The 22,552-nt window shown below is 37.6% G+C and overlaps 2 protein-coding genes across 5 annotated transcripts in view; one reads left to right on the top strand and one right to left on the bottom strand.

Moving 5' to 3' along the window:
• LOC117993100 (polyamine-transporting ATPase 13A3-like) overlaps positions 1-12,638 on the top strand; it is a 52,464-nt gene extending 39,826 nt beyond the window's left edge. For all 3 annotated transcript variants that reach the window (XM_034980834.2, XM_069506503.1, XM_034980833.2), the window contains 13 exons: positions 613-799; positions 1,334-1,469; positions 1,945-2,110; positions 3,632-3,832; positions 4,249-4,449; positions 5,142-5,267; positions 5,393-5,546; positions 6,056-6,177; positions 7,228-7,345; positions 8,404-8,537; positions 9,097-9,252; positions 10,368-10,494; positions 11,648-12,638. In XM_034980834.2, the coding sequence (XP_034836725.1) occupies positions 613-799; positions 1,334-1,469; positions 1,945-2,110; positions 3,632-3,832; positions 4,249-4,449; positions 5,142-5,267; positions 5,393-5,546; positions 6,056-6,177; positions 7,228-7,345; positions 8,404-8,537; positions 9,097-9,252; positions 10,368-10,494; positions 11,648-12,624 (2,805 nt within the window). In that variant the 3' untranslated portion in view covers positions 12,625-12,638. The remainder of the gene's footprint in view (positions 1-612; positions 800-1,333; positions 1,470-1,944; positions 2,111-3,631; positions 3,833-4,248; positions 4,450-5,141; positions 5,268-5,392; positions 5,547-6,055; positions 6,178-7,227; positions 7,346-8,403; positions 8,538-9,096; positions 9,253-10,367; positions 10,495-11,647) is intronic.
• A 4,942-nt stretch (positions 12,639-17,580) lies between these two features.
• The window catches only part of LOC117993104 (ankyrin-3-like), a 183,123-nt gene continuing 178,151 nt past the window's right edge, over positions 17,581-22,552 (bottom strand). For both annotated transcript variants that reach the window (XM_069506425.1, XM_069506427.1), the window contains one exon: positions 17,581-18,671. In XM_069506425.1, coding sequence (XP_069362526.1) covers positions 18,641-18,671 — 31 coding nt within the window. In that variant the 3' untranslated portion in view covers positions 17,581-18,640. The remainder of the gene's footprint in view (positions 18,672-22,552) is intronic.

Genomic DNA, 22,552 nt, shown 5'->3' with positions numbered 1-22,552 from the left:
CTATAGTTTACCACGCTGGCCAAGTGCGGATTGGCAGACTTCACACACCTTTGAGAATATTATGGAGAACTCTCAGGCATGCAGGTTTCCTCACGATGTTTTCCTTCACCGTTAAAGCAAGTCATATTTACATAACTCCGAAAAGTTAGAGGTGCGTGCCCGGGATCGAACCCTCGACCTCCGATTGGAAGGCGGACGTCCTAACCACTAGGCTACCACAGCTTTTTAGTTATTTTTAGTTCAAAGCTAACTTTTTAATTATTTAACTTTTTAATTATTTAACTTTTTAATTAATTTAAATAATTTAACTTTTTAATTATTTTTAGTTCAAAGCTGCACTAGTTGAGCGCAAAATTTATAGCTGTATGCAATTTTTATAGCCTAACTAGCTTATATGCGCGCGACTTCGTCCGCGTGGACTAAAGACATTTCAAACCCTTATTTTACCCCCCTAGAGTTGAAATTTCAAAAATCCTTTCTTAACAGATGTCTACATGTAATGTTATAATAGCTATCTGTATGCCAAATTTCTGCCCGATCCGTACATCAGTCAGATAGTCAACATTTCCTTTTATGTATTTAGATTACACCACTGTCTCTTTTTGTTTGTAGAACCAAGAGAGTCTACGAACAACAGTAGAAGCTCACGACACCATAGAACTATGGGGTGGTCGGCGGGTGGACAGTCGAGCGTTATGCCCAGGGGATGTTCTGGTATTGCCGCCTCATGGCTGCACTATGCTTTGCGACGCGGCGTTGCTCACCGGATCTGCTATAGTCAACGAGAGTATGCTTACAGGTAAGAAGAATTTTTGAAGAAGCCTGAAAAACTTATTACAATTGACGAATGACGAATACACCTCTTATTGGCTGTTACATAGTACATAATACAGCGTGTTTGATAAATCAAGTACAATGAGTACCAAATAGTTTTTCAAAAATAAAAATAGCGAGCACACGAGCAGTAGGGTTACCTGATGTTAAGGTATTACCGCTGCTCATGAACTTTTGCAGCACCAGAAAAACCGACAGTTGCCGGCCATGTAAAGTCCTTCAAATAAAGCTAATGGACTAGTCAGGTCACCATCTACATAGTTGAATATAATCTTATATTCAACTAGATGATGCTCGCGACTTCGTCCGCATGGATATAAAATGTTTAAAAAAGCCCGCGGTAACCACACACGCACACACACGTAAACACACACACACACACACACACGTAAACACACACACACACACACACACACAAACACACACAACACACACAAACACACACGCACACACACAAATCGCCTCTATAATATTAAGTGTGATTTAATACACTTGTTAGGAGAATCAGTGCCTGTAACCAAGACGGCTCTGCAGCGTGTGGATATGGGGTTCAATCTGAAGGAGCACAGCTCCAGCGTGCTGTTCTGCGGCACCAAGGTCATACAGACGCGCTACTACAGCAACGAGCCTGTCAAGTGAGTCACAAAATTTGTTTATGTATTTTACAACAAAAAAATAAATTATAACAATATTGGTTACTTCATACTTGACGGCTTGTGTGAGCTATGTTAAGAAAGCTCAGAGTCACTCAGCGGGCGATGGAGAGAGCTATGCTTGCAGTTTCGTGATCAAATCAGAAACGAGGAGATCCGTAGTCTTAACCAGAGTAACTGACATAGCTCAACGGAACGGGTTGCGTAACTGAAATGGCAATGGGCAGTGCACATAGTTCAAAAAACATTGACGTTGGGGTCTCAAGGTGCTAGAATGGTGACTTAACACCGGAAAACGCAGCGTCGATTGACTCAATTAATAAAAAAAAAGTGGACAGGTCGCACAGGATTCCGTACCATGGTACAAGAAATAATCCGTCCAAAAAGTCAATCCGTTGCACCGTTGCGACGTGAAACAAACACACTTTCGCATTTATAATAAGGGTACTGATTTCAGGGCAGTGGTCCTTCGTACAGGCTACAACACGAGCAAGGGTGAACTGGTTCGCAGCATTTTATACCCGGTGCCGGCCGACTTCAAGTTCGACCGCGACTCCTACAAGTTCATATTCATCCTGGCCTGCATTTCGCTGATTGGACTCGGATACACTGTTGCTTTGAAGGTGAGTCGAAGACAAGCATCATGAACGATAAACAAATAAATAATAATAAATAAATAATCTTTATTTTTCACACATTGATTTTACAAAACTATAACAAATGGGAACGGTGATCCTGCAGAACTATGAACTGTGTTGCAGTGCTCATCGCCCTCCTCATACAATATGACAGAATTTAACACACACTACAGTACTAAGTAAAACGAATCATCATCATCATCATCATGATCAAACCATCGCCGGCTCACTACAGTGCACGGGTCTCCTCTCAGAATGAGAAGGGGTTTGGCCATAGTCTACCACGCTGGCCAAGTGCGGATTGGCAGACTTCACACACCTTTGAGAACATTATGGAGAACTCTCAGGCATGCTGGTTTTCTCACGATGTTTTCCTTCACCGTTAAAGCAAGTGATATTTTAATTACTTAAAAACGCACATAACTCCGAAAAGTTAGAGGTGCGTGCCCGGGATCGAACCCCCGACCTCCGATTGGAAAGCGGACGTCCTAACCACTAGGCTACCACAGCTTCAGTAAAACGAATAGTTACCTATATATTAATATTAAGAATTTAAGTATATAAAAATTAAATTATTAGCTTAACAAATATGTAGTGAAAATACTAAGTTATACAACCTCAAGCAGTGAAATTGATCTGAGTGTGTGTCTGCGTGCGTGTGTGTGTGTGTGTGTGTGTGTGTGTGTGTGTGTGTGTGTGTGTGTGTGTGCAATGTAATTCGGTTGTTAGCGTGACTGAATGTAATGCTCATTTCATTCCGCTATCATAAGTATGTATAAAATGCGGGACCGCTGATGAATGAGATAAAAGGTACAAAACGTACGAGAGCAGAAGAGATAGCGCTCTATGAAAGTGAGCCAAATCTAGTGGATTAAAAGCTTCACATTAGACACACGTATGTACAGTACGCGGCCGAAAGTGATGAACAACGGCTTTTAGAATGACATTTCATGTTTGTAGAGCGTTGTCTCCCTGTCACTCATACCCATATGACGCTTTGTCGGTTTCGACGACCGAGACAGTGCTCTACAAATTTGCTGTCGCCTTCTAAAGATCGATGTTCATCACTTTTGGCCGCGTACTGTAACGCACTACTTATATTTTAGGGTTCCGTACCTGAAAAGGAAAAACCCTTATAGGATCACTTTGTTGTCTATCTGTCAAAAAATAATTTAATAGATGGCGCTGTTACCATCTTGCAATGTTACACATACGAGTTTTAAAATATCTTGTACGATGGTACGGAACCCTTCGTGTGCGAGTCTGACTCGTAATCGACCGGTTTTTAGGGTTCCGTACCTCAAAAGGAAAAAGGGACCGCTGTAAGATCACTTCCTGTCCTGATCACTTTCCTGTGGTATGTCTGTCCTCATGTCTGTCAAGAAAACCTATAGGGTACTTCCCGTTGACCTAAAAGCACTAACAAGACACTTGACTCTTGATCATCGCCTCTTAACTAAAATTGAAGGTCAGGCAGACCTATTCAATGATTATATATTTTTCCAGGCCGCCCGAGCCATGACAGCCGGCGATATAGTACTGAAAGCGTTGGACATAATAACTATAGTGGTACCGCCGGCTTTGCCCGCCGCCATGACAGTGGGGAAACTGTATGCAGTGTCGAGGTTGAAGAGAGCAAGGATATCCTGTCTCAACACTAGGGCAGTTAACGTTAGCGGCTCCTTGGATTGTATATGTTTTGATAAGGTAAGTACTCATTTCAGAAGGGGTTCATCATCATCATCATCATTATCATCAGCCTGTGGACATAGGCCTTCCCTAAAGAGCGCCACCACACCCGGTTCTCAGCCTTCCTCATCCAGCCACTTCCCGCCAGCCTCTTTATATCGTCGGTCCATCGTGCTGGAGGGCGTCGCACACTACGCTTGCTTAAAGGTGGTCTCCACACAAGGACTTTCCGGCTCCAACGGCCATCGCCTCTACTTTGAATTTGTGAATAAGGCCGTTTGTGAGTGTCCACGTTTCATCACCATAGGTGAGGACGGGTAAGAGGTAACTACACTTTTTGAATGTCAATTTATGAATTTGTAAGAGAATGACTTTTGATAATATATGGCCGTCTTAAACAGTGGTCTTATGAATCCCTAAATTGTTTCTTCCAGACAGGAACCTTAACAGAAGACGGTCTGGACATGTGGGGGGTCGTGGCCGTCAGTACCGCGGTGACCCCTCCCATGCTGGGGCGGCCTCAGAGAGACCCCCGCCAGATGAACGACCTCCACGATCTGAAGATTGGCATGGCTTGCTGCCACAGCCTAACCTTGCTTAATGGGGAGCTAGCTGGAGATCCTTTGGATTTGAAGGTAATTTATTAGTCTATGACCTAGAAAATAAGATAGCAGCATTCTCTATACCAGAGTATAAGCAAAGATATCCTCGGCAAATGAACGATTGGTACGATTTGAAGAATTTAGTTTTATTAATTTGCGCCTTTTAAACAAGTGTACAATACGCGGCCGAAAGTAATGTACATCGGCCTTTAGAATGACATTTCTGCTTTGTGGAGCGTTCTCTCTGTCAGTCATACCTATTTGACGTTTTGTCGGTGCAACGACAGAGACAGTGCTCTACAAAATTGCTATCTCCTTCTAAAGGTCGATGTACATTACTTTCGGCCGCGTACTGTATATAGGTTAGAGTTGTTTGAAGGAAACTGTATATTTGCGGGGTTTTTTGATCTGCTTTACACAAAATAAAGCGGACGATTTTTCAGTTAAATTTTGTATGTGTCTAAGTATCGCGTGTACCAAATTAAAATTTACAGAGTTAGATTACCAACATGTTTTTTGAGAGATAGTGCCTGTTTGATTCCCTATTTATTTATTTCCTTTTATTCCTTATTTATTTCCTTTTATTCCTACCTGTTTTAACAGTTTTTATTTTCTATCAAAGGCCATTTTTAAATGAGATTTTTTTAACTTTTTATTTCGTATTTTGGTAGGGCAGTCGTGTTTTTAATTTTTAATTAAGATTGGTTTTATGTTTCTGTCTTCAGATGTTCGAGTCGACCGGCTGGAGGCTGGAAGAGCCCGAGGTGCCGGAGCAAGCGCACTACGAAATGTTGACACCCACTGTTGTAAAGCCGAAAGGGCCAGCTAATATTAATGTTGATGACTTGCATGTGAGTATTTTTTTCCAAAAATAGCGAGCAAAGGAACAGGCGGGTCAGCTATTGTTAGGTGATTACCGCCGCCCCTTGAACAACCCGATATGTCCGTCCATAGATGTTTCACGTTTTGTCCATAGATGCCTTTAGAAGTGGGCATAGTGGCTCAGTACCAGTTTGTGTCGACGCTGCAAAGGTCGTCGGTGGCGGTTCGACTCCTGGGCGAGGACGTTGTACGAGTATACTGCAAGGGTGCGCCAGAAATGCTGCGTACACTATGCAGGCCGGATACAGGTAATAAAGGATTTTTCACTTTACCAAAAAAATATGTATAGTTCTTGCATTTCACGAAGGCGAGTGGCTCATGCTTGTGTTTAAGTCGTATCGGTATACGTAAGGTAAAGTAAATGTGTGCGTTTGCTTACTCGCAACTGATTGGTCCGATATGCACGCACATGTACGTAATGTTCGCGTATACGACGTAACCACAAGTAAAGCTCACTCGCCTTCGTGAATTGCAAGAACTGTAACATTTAATATTTCTAATACTTTAAGTTAGATTCATCTGTTTATATTTTTAGAGTTCCGTACCTCAATAAGAAAAAAGGAAACTTTATAGAATCACTTCGTTGTCTGTGGTTTTTTTTTAGATTTTTCGCGTTTTTTTTATGTTATCATATCAGTAATCATCAGTAGTATCACCTGGATTCGTTTTTGCTAGCGTTCTGGTTACACCCTGTATACTGTATTATATGGATAGTGTTTAAAGTATCTCGTATAAATGTACTACATTACTATCGCAGTGCCTACAAATCTAAACGAGGTCCTAAGTTCATACGCGGAGAAGGGCTACCGAGTGATTGCTATGTCCACACGAATTATGGAGGTCACCTTCAAACAACTGCACAAGATGAAGAGGGAAGAGGTAAGCTAAGCATTAAAAAGAAGAATTAAATACAGCATTTTTAACTTATTTCGTGGTTTAACGACTTTTTTAATGTATATAACGGGTACATACCACGATTAATTTTTGTTTTTATTTGTCGATATTTCAACCCAATTGCACGGGTCGTGGTCACGACGGCACTGCGGTGCTGCGAGAGATGAAGCTAGAGCTGTCAAGGGTAGTAGCGAACTACCCTCTTTCTTGTTCTTCTCGCTGGAACGACGATTTGACGACCTCCCTGGCGCAGTGGTAAGCGCTGTGGTCTTATTAGTGGGAGGTCCCGGGTTCGATTCCTGGCAGGGATTAGGAATTTTATAATTTCTAAATTTCTGGTCTGGTCTGGTGGGAGGCTTCGGCCGTGGCTAGTTACCACCCTACCGACAAAGCCGTGCCGCCAAGCGATTTAGCTTTCCAGTACGATGCCGTGTAGAAACTCGAGGATTGTGGAGTTCAATCTAATTATGAAAAAACCAAAAAATAATCGTGGTATGTACCCGTTATATACATTAAAATAATACAGCATTTGTTTTGTACTACACACTTAAAAATAAAAGTAAATAAAAGAAACACGCAATGGTAAGTTGTGGTTAAGACGATGATAGCAACAACCGATAGACGGCCACTGACTGTTTCCTCACGATGTTTTCTTTCACCGTTTGAAGCAAATTTTAATAGCTTATGAATGAATGAATGAATGAATGATTTATTTATTAATACGCACAACTCCGAAAAGTTAGAAATGCATGCCTGGGATCGAACGCCTTAAAAGGAGCCCGACGTATTAATTACTTACTAGGCTAACACAGCTAATATTCTAAATATATAAAAGGAAAAGGTGACTGACTGATCTATCAACGCACAACATAGCCTACTGGACGGATCAGGCTGATGATGCAGGCATCCGCTAAGAAGGGATTTTTGAAAATCCAACCCCTAAGGGAGTAAAATAGGGGGTTGAAATTTATGTAGTCCACGCTGATGAATTTGCGAGCATAAGCTAGTATTTTATTGGGAACAAAACATCTCCAGGTAGAATGTGAACTGGAATTCCTGGGTCTGGTGATAATGGAGAATCGCCTCAAGGCCGCCACCACCGGGATCATCCAGGAGCTGAAGGAGGCCAATATCCACGTCGTTATGATCACTGGTGAGATTTTTTTTTAAATTACAGTACGCGGCAGAAAGTAATGTACATCGACCTTTAGAAAGAGATAGTAGATTTGTAGAGAATTGTCACCGTCGTTGAGACCGATAAAACATCATATAGGTATGAGGGACAGAGACAACGCTCTACAAAGCCGAAATGTCATTCTAAAGGCCGATGTACATTACTTTCGGCCGCGTACTGTACCCATTTTAGATATTTAAGAAAAACTGAAACTGGTAAATCTAGAACGAGAAAACTTTGCATGTATAAATAAATAAATAAATAAGTAAAATAGATGACTCATTTCATAGAATTTATAAGCAACAAACTCCTACTTAAGTTAAAAACAATTTTACAACAATAACTGCTTATATTCCAGTTGAAATATTTGCTTTTTAATTTACAAGTCTGAATGTCAGCATACTCAAAAATTCCCTTTGAATATTTGATCATATTTAGTTTCAAGGGTGAGTATAAAAAATCTTAAAAAAACATTGGTGGGTGATAGATAGACTACTAGGTACCCATATCATAAATGTTTGTTTGTTGATTTGTACTTCAATCACGCCGCAACATATGTATAGTACTTGACAGGTTGAGCTGGCAATCGAGGTATGAGGCGGGGGGACGATCCGCACTCCCGCATGTCACCCGCACTGGGTTAACGCGGAGTCTGTGTGTGTACTATAGTTAAAGACTTGGAGAGGGACATAGGCTACTTTGTACCCCGGAAAATCAAGGAGTTCCTACGGGATATTTGAAAACCTAAATCCCGAAAGAATACCCGGCTGAGTTTGTTGTGGGCTCTTCTCAGACCTGGGCGCGTTTGGAACCCCGTAGCTTTAGTTTTAAGTTTGCGTTATAATTATCACCACTATATCTTACAAATCTAACACCATACCAGACCATCAATAAGCGTAAATTATTACCTATTTCGAATAAATCATTTGACTTTGACTTTGACTTTGACTAAATCCCCGCGGACGAAGTCGCGGGCATCCGCCATGGTATCCAGATAGATGATAGTTGCTTTGTATATTAACACTTTTTTGGTATAGGTGACAACATTCACACGGCGGTTAGCGTGGCAAAGGAGTGCGGTATTCTGATGAGTGGGGAAAGAGTAGTTCACATCAATGTGGAGTATGGCACTGGGTTGCCACATCTATACTGCGAGAGCACTGCGCATGGGGTAAGTGTATCATGGTGTAGTTTAGCAGTGAAACCGCCTCAGGAAAGTCCGAAAGTCGTTTGTGGGAATGAGTATAATCTTTTATAACAAAGTTCCGCTATCAGTTTTAGACTTGCCTTTACACAAGTTAAAAAATCAATTAAAAGTATGCTCCGGAAAAATGCATGCATGCATCTAACGGTGTTTGGGGTCACGTAGCGCCCCAGTGGTGGGTCTGCTGTGGCGGACATCCGCTGGTGGAGTAGCGAGGCGTTGTCGGTCCCTTGTGCTCCGTCGTTAGTGGTGGGATGGAAATTCGTGACGCTTTTAGTCTGTAGGAGTCTGACATAACCACTGGCCGGTGGTATCCATGATGGATTTTCCTCACGAAAAAAGGGTAGTTTTGAAAAATACGAGTCGTGATTTTTGCTTCATTTGGTTTCGTATTCCAAATTAATCTAACCGGAAATCGAATTCAGGACTAGCCACTTATAAAAGCATAGCGCTCACTATTGCGCCAGGAAGGTTGATGTCCACGTAACTTCCAGCAGTGGGATGTTCTAATTCTGGTGTTGCTTAGGTGTGTGTGGGCGGCCGCGTGTCTTTCGAAAAGGAATGGCGCAGTATAGACAGCGGGCATGGTTCCTGGCGATCCAATTCTGTCAATCCAGCAGATGTTGAGAACCCTCCGCGAGAGCCGCGGTACAAGATCGTCATGACTGGAGACACGTGGAAGGTAATGACATTATATTTGATTTGATAAATTTGGTAAGAATAGACAGCGGGCATGGTTCCTGGCGATCCAATTCTGTCAATCCAGCAGATGTTGAGAACTCTCCGCGAGAACCGCGGTACAAGATCGTCATGACTGAAGACACGTGGAAGGTAATGACATTTTATTTGACTTAATAAATTTGGTAAGTATAGACACGGGGCACCTTTCCTAGCGATCCAATTCTGTCAATCCAGCAGACGTTGAGAACCCGCCGCTAGAGCTGCGGTAGAAAACGTCATGACTGGAGACACATGGAAGGTAATGACATTTTAAAATTTTCTGAATAAACTTGACTAGAACGGCAATGTTAAGTTTCGCAGGCTTGTGGTTTCTTTTTAGGGTTCCGTACCTCAAAAGGAAAAAAGAACCCTTATATTATGATCATTTTGTTGACTGTATTTTTGTCCATCTGTCCGTCTTTCTGTCTGTCTGTCGTGTCTGTCAAGAAAACCTATAGGGTACTTCCCGTTGACCTAGAATCATAAAATTGCAGGTAAGTAGGTCTTATAGCACAAGTAAAGGGAAAAATCCGAAACCCGTGAATTTGTAGTTACATAACAAAAACTTTAAGGGTTTCTTGAACAAATAATTTACTAAACAACATCATAAATGGCCCTGTCCGGTCATTAACTTGAACAAGGTTACGAGTTTACGGTGCACTAGGTGTGGGATTAAAAAGTGTTATTTCTTGTCATCATCATCATCATCATCATCAACCAATAGACGTCCACTGCTGGACATAGGTCTCTTGTAGGGACTTCCACACGCCACGGTCTTGTGCCGCCTGGATCCAGCGGCTCTCTGCGACTCGTCTGATGTCGTCCGTCCACCTAGTGGGGGGTCTTCCAACGCTGCGTCTTCCGGTGCGAGGTCGCCATTCCAGCACCTTGGGACCCAGACGTCTATGTTTATTTAATTTAATAATATTTATAGTGTTTTACAAACACTATAAAAAAATATAAATATAAATTGTGTGGGTGCGATCCCAGGAGACGCGGGTTCGATTCCTGTCGGTTCGCAATTTTTGATCTGTATTTAAAATTAATTTAATAATGTTTTTTCTCTCTATTATTCAGGCTCTTCGCGAGCAATACCCCAGCGCAGTAGGTCGAGTGATAGAGCGCGGCGCGGTGTTCGCGCGCATGTCGCCCGACCAGAAACAACAACTAGTATTGGATTATCAAGCGCTTGGGTATTATGTTGGTGAGTAACATTGTGTCAATTACAGACGGTTGCTAAAGACTGTTGAGCCCATGCGTGTCACTCGTGATTACGCGATTACACCTGTAAGTTTTACAACAAATTGAACTGAAGTAATTATCTAAATATATAAAAGGAAAAGGTGACCGACTGACTGACTGATCTATCAACGCACAGCTCAAACTACTGGACGGATCGGGCTGAAATTTTGCATGCAGATAGCCATTATGACGTAGGCATCCGCTAAGAAAGGATTTCAGAAAATTCAACCCCTAAGGGGGTGTAATAGGGGTTTGAAATTTGTGTAGTCCACGCGGACGAAGTCGCGAGCATATTAAGCTAGTGTACTTATAAAAGTGTTTACATTAGTAAATTTGTCGTAAGTTAATCTTGTAAGGTACTGATGTAAGTAAAACTTACAGGTGAATCCGCGGCCTAGTGACGAAAAATTATATTAACGGCCGAAAGAGACCCTAGTGGTTAGTTGACCACTACTACTTGATTCACACCTTTTAATGTTGTTATGTAGAAGAACAAATGTAGGACCCCACTACATTATTATCACAAGAAAATCTGACAGATAGACAGGCATCTCTATATATAAAAATGAATCGCTGAATGTGTTGCCGATCGCAAATCTCGAGAACAGCTGAACCGATCTCGCTAATTCTTTTTTCATAATATTCTCTTTCGGAGAGTGTTCTTACGGAGAGAAAAATTAAAAAAAAAATCCTGAAAATAATCGACTATTAGGCGGTACGAAGTTCGCCAGGGCAGCTAGTTTATAATAAAACTAGCTTATGCTTGCGACTTCGTCCGTGTGGACTACGCAAATTTCAAACCCCTATTTCACCCCCTTAGGGGTTGAATTTTCAAAAATCCTTTCTTAGCGGATGCCTACGACATAATAGCTGTCTGCATGCCAAAATTCAGCCCGATCCGTCCAGTAGTTTGAGCTGTACGTTGATAGATCAGTCAGTCAGTCAGTCAGTCACCTTTTCCTTTTATATATTTAGATTAGTATAGATATAGATAATATGAATGTAATATAAACATCCAACATTCAGTTAAATGTATTACTGAGGACCAATCTCGAATTGCTTTTGGTACTCTTTTATAACTTTAAACGGAATCATAAACGGGTTGAACCTTCCAGGCATGTGCGGCGACGGTGCAAATGATTGCGGAGCCTTAAGAGCAGCGCACACCGGCATATCCCTCTCGGAACTAGAGAGCAGTGTCGCCGCGCCATTCACCTCCGCACAACCAGACATCGTTTGTGTCGCTCGAGTGCTGCGCGAGGGTCGCGCGGCACTATCGACGAGCTTCGGCGTCTTCAAATTCATGATCGCGTACTCTTTAACAGAATTCTTCTCCGTAGCATTTCTTTATTATTTCGACGCGAATCTCACCGACTTTGAGTTTTTATACATCGATGTGGCCTTAATCGTTAATTTCGCATTTTTCTTCGGCATGACCGAAGCACACACCGGTAGATTGTGCAAGATACCCCCCTTGACTTCCCTCCTAGGTATCGTCCCACTAGTTTCATTGACTGGACAGATGGTTTTAGTTGCCGTAGCCCAGTACTTGACTTATCTAGCCTTATCGTATTTCCCGTGGTACGTGAGACATACGTACGAAGGTCCCGAAGCGAACTATTGTTGGGAGAATTACGCAATTTTTACGATATCTTTGTTCCAGTATATAACAATGGCGATTGTTTTCAGCCACGGCTCGCCGTATAGACGATCGGTTATAACGAATAAGCATTTGATGATCAGCGTGATCATTATGACGTCATTGTGTGTGTATATAACTGTAGCGTCGCCGGATTGGTTGGCCCAATTCCTAGAACTGAAAATGCCGAAAGATAGACTGATGGCTTACATTGTGATAGCGTTGGCGTCCTTTAATTTTGTATTGGCATTATTTTTCGAGCGTTGTATAGTTGAATATTTGATGGAAGGGAAACAAATGATTCCGAATTTTTTGAAAGAGCGCCGTGTTAGGAAAACTCCGCATTTGATGATCAAGAGGCAGTTGACGGATTTAGATTACTTGAATTGTGAGAGTGTTGTTAAGTATGACAGAGATGTGAAGAGCGAAATGTTTAGTTCTAACACGGAATGAAATAATTTTTAGTATACCGCTGATAAAGATGGGCGTTATTGGCTATTCATGGCAACGGTTAATCAACAGTTATTTAGTTTCAATACCGATATTGATAACTGTTGCCGAATATCCGTATCAGAGTTGTGTTTCAACTAATTTAATATGCGCAACGCGCAGCGGTTTCCGTAGTAGTAACTAAGCTAGCTGCCGTATCAATACCGTCTGTAGGTATAGCTAGCGCGCGCATATTCACTAAAATAAAACCAATTTTACTTTCATGAATATCGTGAAGTAATCACAACCTTAAGTTCATAACAGCAAAGTTTAATTTGATCATTGACATAGGTCAAACAATAGTGGACACCTGCAAGAATAGTTTGCCACAGTCCAGTTAACCAAAAACATTTCACGAAGATTGATAAACCAAAGAGGACCTTATCTCTATTACTCTAAGGCTAACTGTATTAAGATTGAGAGATCAAAGTGTAATGGACAAGTACTTGTACAGTTAAGCCTTAGCGTAATAGAGATAAGGTCGGCTTTGGTTTACCAAGTTCTTAGTTACTAAGCCGGTAGCCAATAACCGCTCCTTCTCAGCTTTCAGTGAAAGAAAGAAAGAGAAGGCATAATTATTGCGTTTCTAGTTACCAAAAACCAAACAATGCATTGTCAGTTGCCAGTTGGCAGTGTTGCGTTATCAGGTGGTTCGTCATAGATGATAACTGATAACCGTTGTTAGCTACGACAATAACGCTACGGTACGCTATAGGCGCGGCAGCGGTTTTCAGTTAAGTTAAGCTATAGCGGACACATGTCTAACCGCTGACATAGTACAAGAATCTACTACTTATAGTTAGCCAATGGCGCCGATTCTGGCCTCTTTCTCAAAAAGTACTAAGGAAAACTCTAGGCAAACGCGTCCCATCTTAGGCCACATCATCACTTCCCATCAGGTGTGATAGTGGTCAAGCGTGCGCCTATAATGAATAAAAAAAAAACTTTACCTGTACTGCTATGTATGTCTTTTTACTTTTTTGTACTATATTTTTATTGCTTTTATGGCATGTTTACCTACTGTATTGATAAGTTAAATAGATTATAACATTTATTGAAAAATACTACCTATCGTTGTTAGGTAAACTCGCAAAACGGTGCTTTCCATATTGTAACATGTGTGCTATCTTACGCTGCAATGTGCGAACATTTTTTTAAAACCAATATTAGAGTTGCTATGAGTTAAGCTAACGATTAAGTTTGGATCTATATAAACAACTGTCTATAGAAGACGTTGGTTTTCAATAAGTATACCAATTTCAACCATACGTTAACCGACAAAGAGCTGTGTTTAAGTTGTTATAAAAAAAAGGGCTCTACTCCACTCCAAAAAGGGTTACTAGTGTCTGCTAATTTATAAATGGCGCCGATTCTTTTGTCTGTCTCCAGACTAAATTTTGAGTATTTGCTTTTTTTTCTTTTTAATATTGCTAAAAAGGGGCGGAACATGAATTTTACATTTAAAGACTGTAAATTTTAGCGCGCTCTACAAATTTAAACTATAGGCTCGGGACTGGCAGCTAAAGTCACAAGGTTTGACAGCTCTAAATTAAATTTAAAACTGCCAAACTGTGTCTGTCCTTTTCATATTACGTTAGTAAGAAGAGGATGCGAATACTCTAAAATTTAGTTGTGCACAGAATCAGTACCATTGATGATTAAGTATAATGTTATTATCTTATGTTTAAGACTAAATTACTTATTAAAGATTGTGATAGTTAACACTACGCACACTTAAGTGCCTAATTATTAATGTATTTATTTAATAGGTACATTCCAATGTGTGCTGTGTTTTGGTTAATATTTAAATTAAGTATTATTAATATTGAATTGAATGCGAATTAGTGATTGTTATTTTATTTTGGTTATAAATTATAACTAAAATAAAAGATTTTCCTTTTATTTTAGTTATAATTTATAATCTTAATCTAATTTATAAATCTTATTATAACTTATAATAAGATCATAACTTCTCCATTAGAGAAAGATCTTCCAAAAAATTCACGATTCATTAACGAACCGCAACTAACTTTGTACAGTTGTATGAAGTCGGTTATTTTAAACTCTACTAAAAGACATAAAACTATGGCGCGATACGAAGTACACGTGGTGCCATCTACAATGGTCTGTTGTAACTATATTATATCGACGATCGTTAACACGAATCGCTGGATCAACATCTCACGTTATCATCCAAATTCCAACCTAAACCTAAATCCACGCGATGTTACGGACATTCAGCTAGTTTGTTGGTGAATATATTATATGTCGTTTTCATATTTTTGATATTATCTTATCATAGTTTTCCTAAACAGCATCTTAAAAGTGTACCATCTTGGACCTTACCTACCCTATCGTCAGTCAATGCGACCTGATAACGTGATCAGAGTGAACAAGAGTGAGGGAACTCTCGGTTTGATCCTGAGTCGACGATATTATGTCAAATATTGGGTGTGAAATCAAAGAAAAATAGGTGATTTATAGGCTAACAGTTGTGAACTGTGCCGTGGTCCACAGACAAAACAAACACAAGAAATTTACTGATGAGTAATCTCAATTTTGGTATTAAAATATCAAATATGTATATTTTTTTTAATTGAAATAAACTCATTTTACTTATCAAACTTTTTTCGGTACAAAATTATGTCAATTATATTATTATTTATAAGTTATAGTATAATTAATTGGATTAATTAACTGTATTTGAACTGTCTACAAATTGTAGATTTAAGTTAGGTACTACCTAGGTAATTTATTTTCTAAGCTTTATTTTAAAAAAATATTTTGCCAATTTTATTAATTTGACAGAGTTTTAAAGTGCAGTCTAAAAAGGTTGAGCATTTATTTTGAAAGGGTGTTGTATTTATTTATACATTATGTTTATATAATTTATACCAATAAGTAGCTTCTTTTCAAAAATAAAGTAGGTGTCCGGCCGGTTTCACAACCGCCAAATACCTACAGTAAGGTTTTTATCTCTGTCATTTGTATGTGATTACCGATGTAATAAAGGGAGAGAGCCTTATCCTGACTCCTTTCATGGAAAGAGTATAATAGATAAAGTGTATTTGACGTGGCTATTGAACGTGATTTGTAGAAAAGATACCATAAGAAAATCAAATAAGTAAGCCAATTTAGGAAATAGTATACCATACCTATTATGTAATTTTTCTTAATAATTCATAATAGGTAGTTTAAGTAAGTAGAAACATTGAGAGTGTAACTCTTGAAATATGAAACTTTGTTTTTCATTAATATATTGCAGTATTAATATAATGATTATATAGAGCCTTATTAACGAATTTATTTAATAAATATTTATATGATACTTTTTATATGCACAACTAAGTATATGACAGCCATTTATATTGATATTAATGATATTAACAAGTGTTCAAATAAATTTTTAATATATTCAAAATGACTTTTTATTGTTATTTTTGTAAAAATAACCTTTTATTTTTCTTAGATCTACTTACTTACGTTTAAGTACCTACTATTTACCACAACAAAATAAATATGAGTTGGAATCATAGACTTATTATACTAGCATCACTGGTTGGAATAAAACACACAATATTTATTTTGCAATAAAATTTATTACTAAAAGCAATAAATAAAGTGACAATAGACTATATAATAATAAATTAACAAAAGTTTAACTTTATACATAAAATCTTCATTATATTTTGGCATCACAGTACATTCAGAAATTGCGGGCATTATTTAGAAATTTTATTCATAATTCAAAGACTTAATCGACCGTATTTATTAATATAATATTTTTAAACAATATCATAATCCTTTCTCTAAATATTTAAAGAATTTCTATCACCTTAAGAAAAAACAACGTAGATCTTTGAATCACCGAAACACCGAAAAATAGTACAAAAATCACAAGGAGTGCAAATACAGTTGTTACGGTGGATCCACACAATAAATGCCGCCGGGTTAGGTCCATTGGGTTGAACTCGACGGCGTGTGTGGATCAACATAAACAACTAGATTTTATTCGATATTTCTCGAATTACATTAAATATTTTTATCCAACACACGATTAAGAAGTTCACAACTCCACAAAGAATATTATTGATATAAAAAGATATAATAATTAAGATATAAATAATTATTTCAATCATTCACATCAATATTCAATGCCATTACACTTTAAAGCACCTCTTAAAACAAATTATTTACGTAGAAACGTACTTGCAATAATGTTGATTTCATACATTTATGCAGCGACAACAGCAATACTTTTCTATTTAGCAAACCTAAGAGTTTGCGTCGATCTATTATTATTTAATTACTCAATTAATATGAAAAATTCGCCAAATCGCACGGTGCGTCAAAAATAGAGAAAAAAATTAAGTAATTTTTACATTTTCTAAATATAGAATCTTATTTATGATCTTTCCAATATTATATAAAATATGTATGTAAGTAGGTAGAATTAGGTAAGTATACAGAAATAATTATTTATTATAATTTATTAAAGGTAGTTTGTATTTTAGTGTATCAAAACCGTTTTGGCGAATTTTGCACTATACACACATCAAGCATAAATGGGATCTGTTATGTACGTATAATAGATGCATATCTAGTCAATTGAAACTTGAAAAAAAGATGATATAAATCTAATGGACTCATAATATTACCTACATCGTATTTTAACGAAACAAGAACCAAATAAATTCAGGTACATGTACATTATTTTGGCGCAAATTCAGTTAAGTATATGCAATATCCTAAACAAAATTCATAGGTCTAAAATTATGCCATATATCAAGTGTTCTCTTCAGAAAGTAATGGCTTTAGTTTAAGCGAGATCACCCATTGCGACTTTTTGCAGCGATATAGTCGCAAAAAGGTCGCGATACAGCTAGGGATGCGTCGCTGGCCCGTGTACCTTTGGACGTTAGTGTCACGATTCTATCACGTTGAAAATAATAATATGCGCGGCTGCATCGCTACAAAGTCGCCATAGGCGATGTCCCTGAGACCTGACAGATTACTTCAGAATTTGTTTATAACGCGTTAAATTTAACTTCTCACATGGTATTTTAACTTTTTCTGTGAAAGTTCATGTCAAAAGTACGAAATTTGTCATTATTTTAAAGGTGAACCGTACTTTTATCGTGACAGTTGATCAGTGACGGAGTCATTTTTACGGACTATACTATTGAATAGCGCGCATTGTATCATGATCACTCTCACTATTTCTAGGTAGGTACCTATAAATATATTTCGTAAATAGCTTACGCTTATACAATCGCCTGGTATGGCATTGCATTGGGTTCTTTCTCACCAAATGACAGGTTTCTTAAGGTACTTAAGAATCATTTAAGTAGGTATTTTTTTATTTTACTAGACGCTTTCATTAATCTTTTAGGTAGGTACCAAAATTTTTACTTCAACCCAACTTCTTGTCCTCCTCATTTGTGATTTGATCACAGAGTCATAACTTGATGATATATACGGATACCTACGTACCAAGTAAGTAGGTACGTACTTATAAGCTATAGGTATTAAATAATAAACATCGTAGGTACCTAGTCTGTCCGTTTTCAATCATTAATAATTAATTTCCAATTCTTAACTTCGACTCAAAAATCTAAATATCTCCAAACGATCGTAGTCCTTTGGTGTGAAAAAATCCAATGAAACAATCTGATAGCAGCAATTACACCTGTAAGTTTTACTTACGTAAGTAGCTTACGTAATTAATTGACAACATAATGTACTTATTGTGTGTGTCGTAATCTCGTAAGTTAATCATGTAAGCTACTTACATGAGTAAAACTTACAGATGTATCCGCGGCCTAACGGATATTTAATTAAATCTAGACAACTACCTATGTACTTTATACCTATAATGGTAAGTTTAGTTAGTAGAATGTCGCTTACATCTAAATAATATTATTACTAGGTATATCTGTCCGTGAAAAGTCTTGGCTTGGAGATTGCATTGCGTCAGTTTTCACGGATTGCGGCGTAGTTTGGAGAAAAAACTGTAAAACAGGAAAATTATTGAATAAACTCTAAAAGTGTAGCTTAAATCTTAGGTAAGTAGATATACCTATTCTAATATAGATTTTAATTTAATTTATTTTTAATTTATTTTATTTTATAGAGACAAACAGTTACAATTAGTTAACTAGATAGTATATATATATAAACACTTAAACCAAAGCAGTCTCCAATGAGAAATTAACACTTATAATAAAGAATTATGTCCACAACACACGGGCATAGTATGCGTATGAAAAACTAGGCACAGAGTATTTAAAACTAACTAGGTAGGTAAACTTATGGAACACAGAACTGAAATCGACTAAAGTATAAACTATAACTAGGCAGAATTTGATATAACATCCTTAATTGCTAATTTATACCTATGGAGAGAGAGATGAAAAATATCACTTTTCGCGAATAGATGATTAGCTTGGTTGCAACTTCGTCGTATGAATGTGTTATCAGCGTGTTTAGTCTTACTTGGTGCAATATGAAACAGTTTCCGATGCCGGGAGTTAACCCGTGGGCACCTTAAAGATATTTTTGATAGCAGATATGGTGAGTCAACGCCGTTGTTAAGAAGCTTAAATAAAAGGATTTGATCTCTTTGAACACGTCTGTCAGCAGCTGAAACTGGCATATGGGGATTGTCATTACTATTAGTATCGTTTAATATGTAATATGTTAGTCGTTTTTTGAACCGATTGTGGACTCTTTCAATTTTATCCTTATGTACATTATACTGAGGACTCCAGACTGTGGAAGCATATTCCAGAGATGATCTAACGAACGAGTTATAGAGAATTACAAGTGTTGACGGTAGTTTAAACTCTTTGGAAATCCTTAAGACAAATCCCAACATCCTGTAAGCCTTACTAGCTATGTGGTTGACGTGTTCATCGAAAATCAGCTTTTTATCCAATATTACGCCAAGATCCTTTACCGAGGACACCCTGGTCAAAATTTCATCTCTTAGTTTATAATCAAAGTTTATAGGTTTGCGTTTTCTTGTAAATGTTATAAGATTGCACTTTTTTATGTTCAAGAATAGTGAGTTTTGGGAGCAATACTGACAAAGTGAATCTAAGTCCTTCTGTAAATCAATACAATCATTTACGCTTCTTATAATTTTGTAAATCTTATTATCATCAGCATAAAGTAAAAACTCTGAGTGTTTGAAAACTGATAAAATGTCATTTATGTAAATATTAAAAAATAATGGACCAAGATGGGAGCCCTGAGGCACACCTGAAGGGACAGGGATGAATGATGAACAGTATCCTTTGACTGTAACAGCTTGACTACGATTAAATAAGTATGATTTAACCCATCGAAGCAGGTCCCCGTGTACACCGATACGTTTAAGTTTAGAAATAAGGATATTGTGGGAAATTTTGTCGAAGGCCTTAGAATAATCTGTGTAAACGACGTCAACCTGATAGCCGCTGTCCATTGCTGAAGTAACGAAATCAGTGAACTCGCATAAATTTGTTTCTGTTGATTTTCTGTTAATAAATCCGTGTTGCTGATTTATGATCAAGGGACGTAAAATTGGGAAAATTTTATCATAAACTATGTGTTCAAACAATTTAGGAATACAACTAATCTTAGAAATAGGACGGTAATTTTTAATATCATGCTTGTCACCATTTTTAAAAACAGGAACAACATAAGATTGCTTCCAATATGTAGGCATGATACCTGTTTTCAGAGATAAGGAAAATAAAATACACAATGGAATTGACACTGAATGAAAACATTTTTTTAGAAAAAGGGGTGGTATGCCATCGGGTCCAGACCCTTTATTGATATTAAGTGATTTTAGGTATTTTTTGACAGTTGATAGAGAAATACTGATAGACGATAGGCTGATACACGTTTCGTTTGTGGAATTGCACGGGTTGTAAACGGCGGATGTAGAACAAGAGGAGTTTGGCTCAAAAGAAGAATGAAAGTATTTATTAAATAGATCACTTATTTCTTGACCACTGCTTGTAGTGATATCGTCCAAGTAAAGTCTATCGGGTAAGTCTATAGTTTGTTTTTTTGATTTCACAAATGTCCAAAAATAATTAGAATTCTTTATGAGAATTTTTTCCGCACGATCTAAATATCTAGTATAGCAATCAGCTTCAACCCTCTTTTGCCTATCACGGAGGCATCGGAAGGAACTATAGTCCTCATAATTATTATACATTTTCCATTTTTTATGAAATTTAAGTTTTTCTTTTATGATTTTTTTAAGGGCAGGTGAATACCAAACTGGATACATGTTATTATCAATAACTATTTTGGTAGGGATATAAGTAGCAATAATGTTATTCAAAATATCATAAAAAACTTCAATCGCTCTATCTATATCGAGACCATTGAAGCAGTCATGCCAGTTATATTCAGATAGTTTCTTATTAATGACATCGTAATCGGCCTTATAAAATAATCTAACTGTTCGGGGGGCTTTTGTAAGATATTTGGTAAATATATATTCATTCAAACTAATTATGAGAGCAGGATGATGTGAATCTTCTTTAACTAATGGTGAATCACTACGCATCACAACCACGGAACTTGTGTTACTAATAATTAAATCTAAAAACCGATTATTAGCGTTCGGGATTAAGTTAAATTGAGTTAAATTATTAATAGACAAGAATGTTGATAGCGTATTGACAAAATATACCTGTGATCCACCAGTGAGTTGTGCACCCTGACCACCATTAGAAGCCATCCAGTTCGCGCCAGGAATATTAAAGTCACCTAGAACCAAAAATGTGTCTTTTGGATGTAAAATCACAGCTTCAGAGACCGATTCGTAAAACTTCACCTGTTCATCGTATTGGTTAGAGCACTGTGGAAAGTAGCAGCAGTAAATTCGACAGTCAATAACTTTACTTTTTATTTTTAAGCTAATAGTAAGTGAGATAATATCCGCTGAGTTACTAATATCAGAAGGTTGCAATACGACGTCCTTCACTAGCATTCCCCTACGCGCGGCGATCAGCACCCCACCGCCCATTTTGTCTCCACGAGAAATATAATCACGGTCACAGCGATATACTGAGTATCGACTGTCAAAAATCTCTGAATCATATATACCCGGCAATAACCACGTTTCGGTTAAACAAATGACGTCATAATCACAAGCTAAAACGTTTGACAGAAATCCAACAGTTTTTGATCGTAGTCCCCTAACATTTTGGTAGTAGAATGTAAAATTAGTTCCCATTATTAAATAAGATATATAGTTCTATAACATAAATAGTTAGTAATTATAAAAATATAATGAAAGATTCTGTCACAACAACCACGACTGGGGAAACATACAAAGGTCAGACGTTTTAATCTCAATAAATAAGTTGACGTTTTAACCATCTCACGGGATTCCTCACCATAAAGCATTTTCGATATAAATAAAAGCACTAAAAATAAAAAATCTAATGAGTAATAATATGTTTGTATATTCACCAAGCAAGAACAAGTTGCATAGAAATGTAGTTTATATTCATTCATCTCTCTCCCCGCCACACTCAAGCATAATACATTGAAGTAGCTATAATTAAATAGAAAATAACATAACACATTAGAAATAAGGCTATACCCTGTGGAAATATTATTATTAAACACTAGAAATTTATAATAATATGTATTCAAAAAAGCATAAATCAAATAGCAGTATGCAGTACATGCAGTGACACATATTACAATTTTTTTAAATCAATTTCTGAAGTAATATGTATAACTGGACTTGTATCATTTTTTCTTATCATTATAACACAGTTTTTTACCCACGTATACATGTATTTCTTTTCACGAGCCAGCTCTTTAGTTTTCCTCAAAAGCGACTTATTGAAACTGGTCAGATGGTCATTGAAATATA

The sequence above is a fragment of the Maniola hyperantus genome, chromosome 23, assembly GCF_902806685.2.
Source record: "Maniola hyperantus chromosome 23, iAphHyp1.2, whole genome shotgun sequence".
Taxonomy (NCBI): Eukaryota; Metazoa; Arthropoda; class Insecta; order Lepidoptera; family Nymphalidae; genus Maniola; species Maniola hyperantus.
This window is presented reverse-complemented; position numbering and strand designations above follow the sequence as displayed.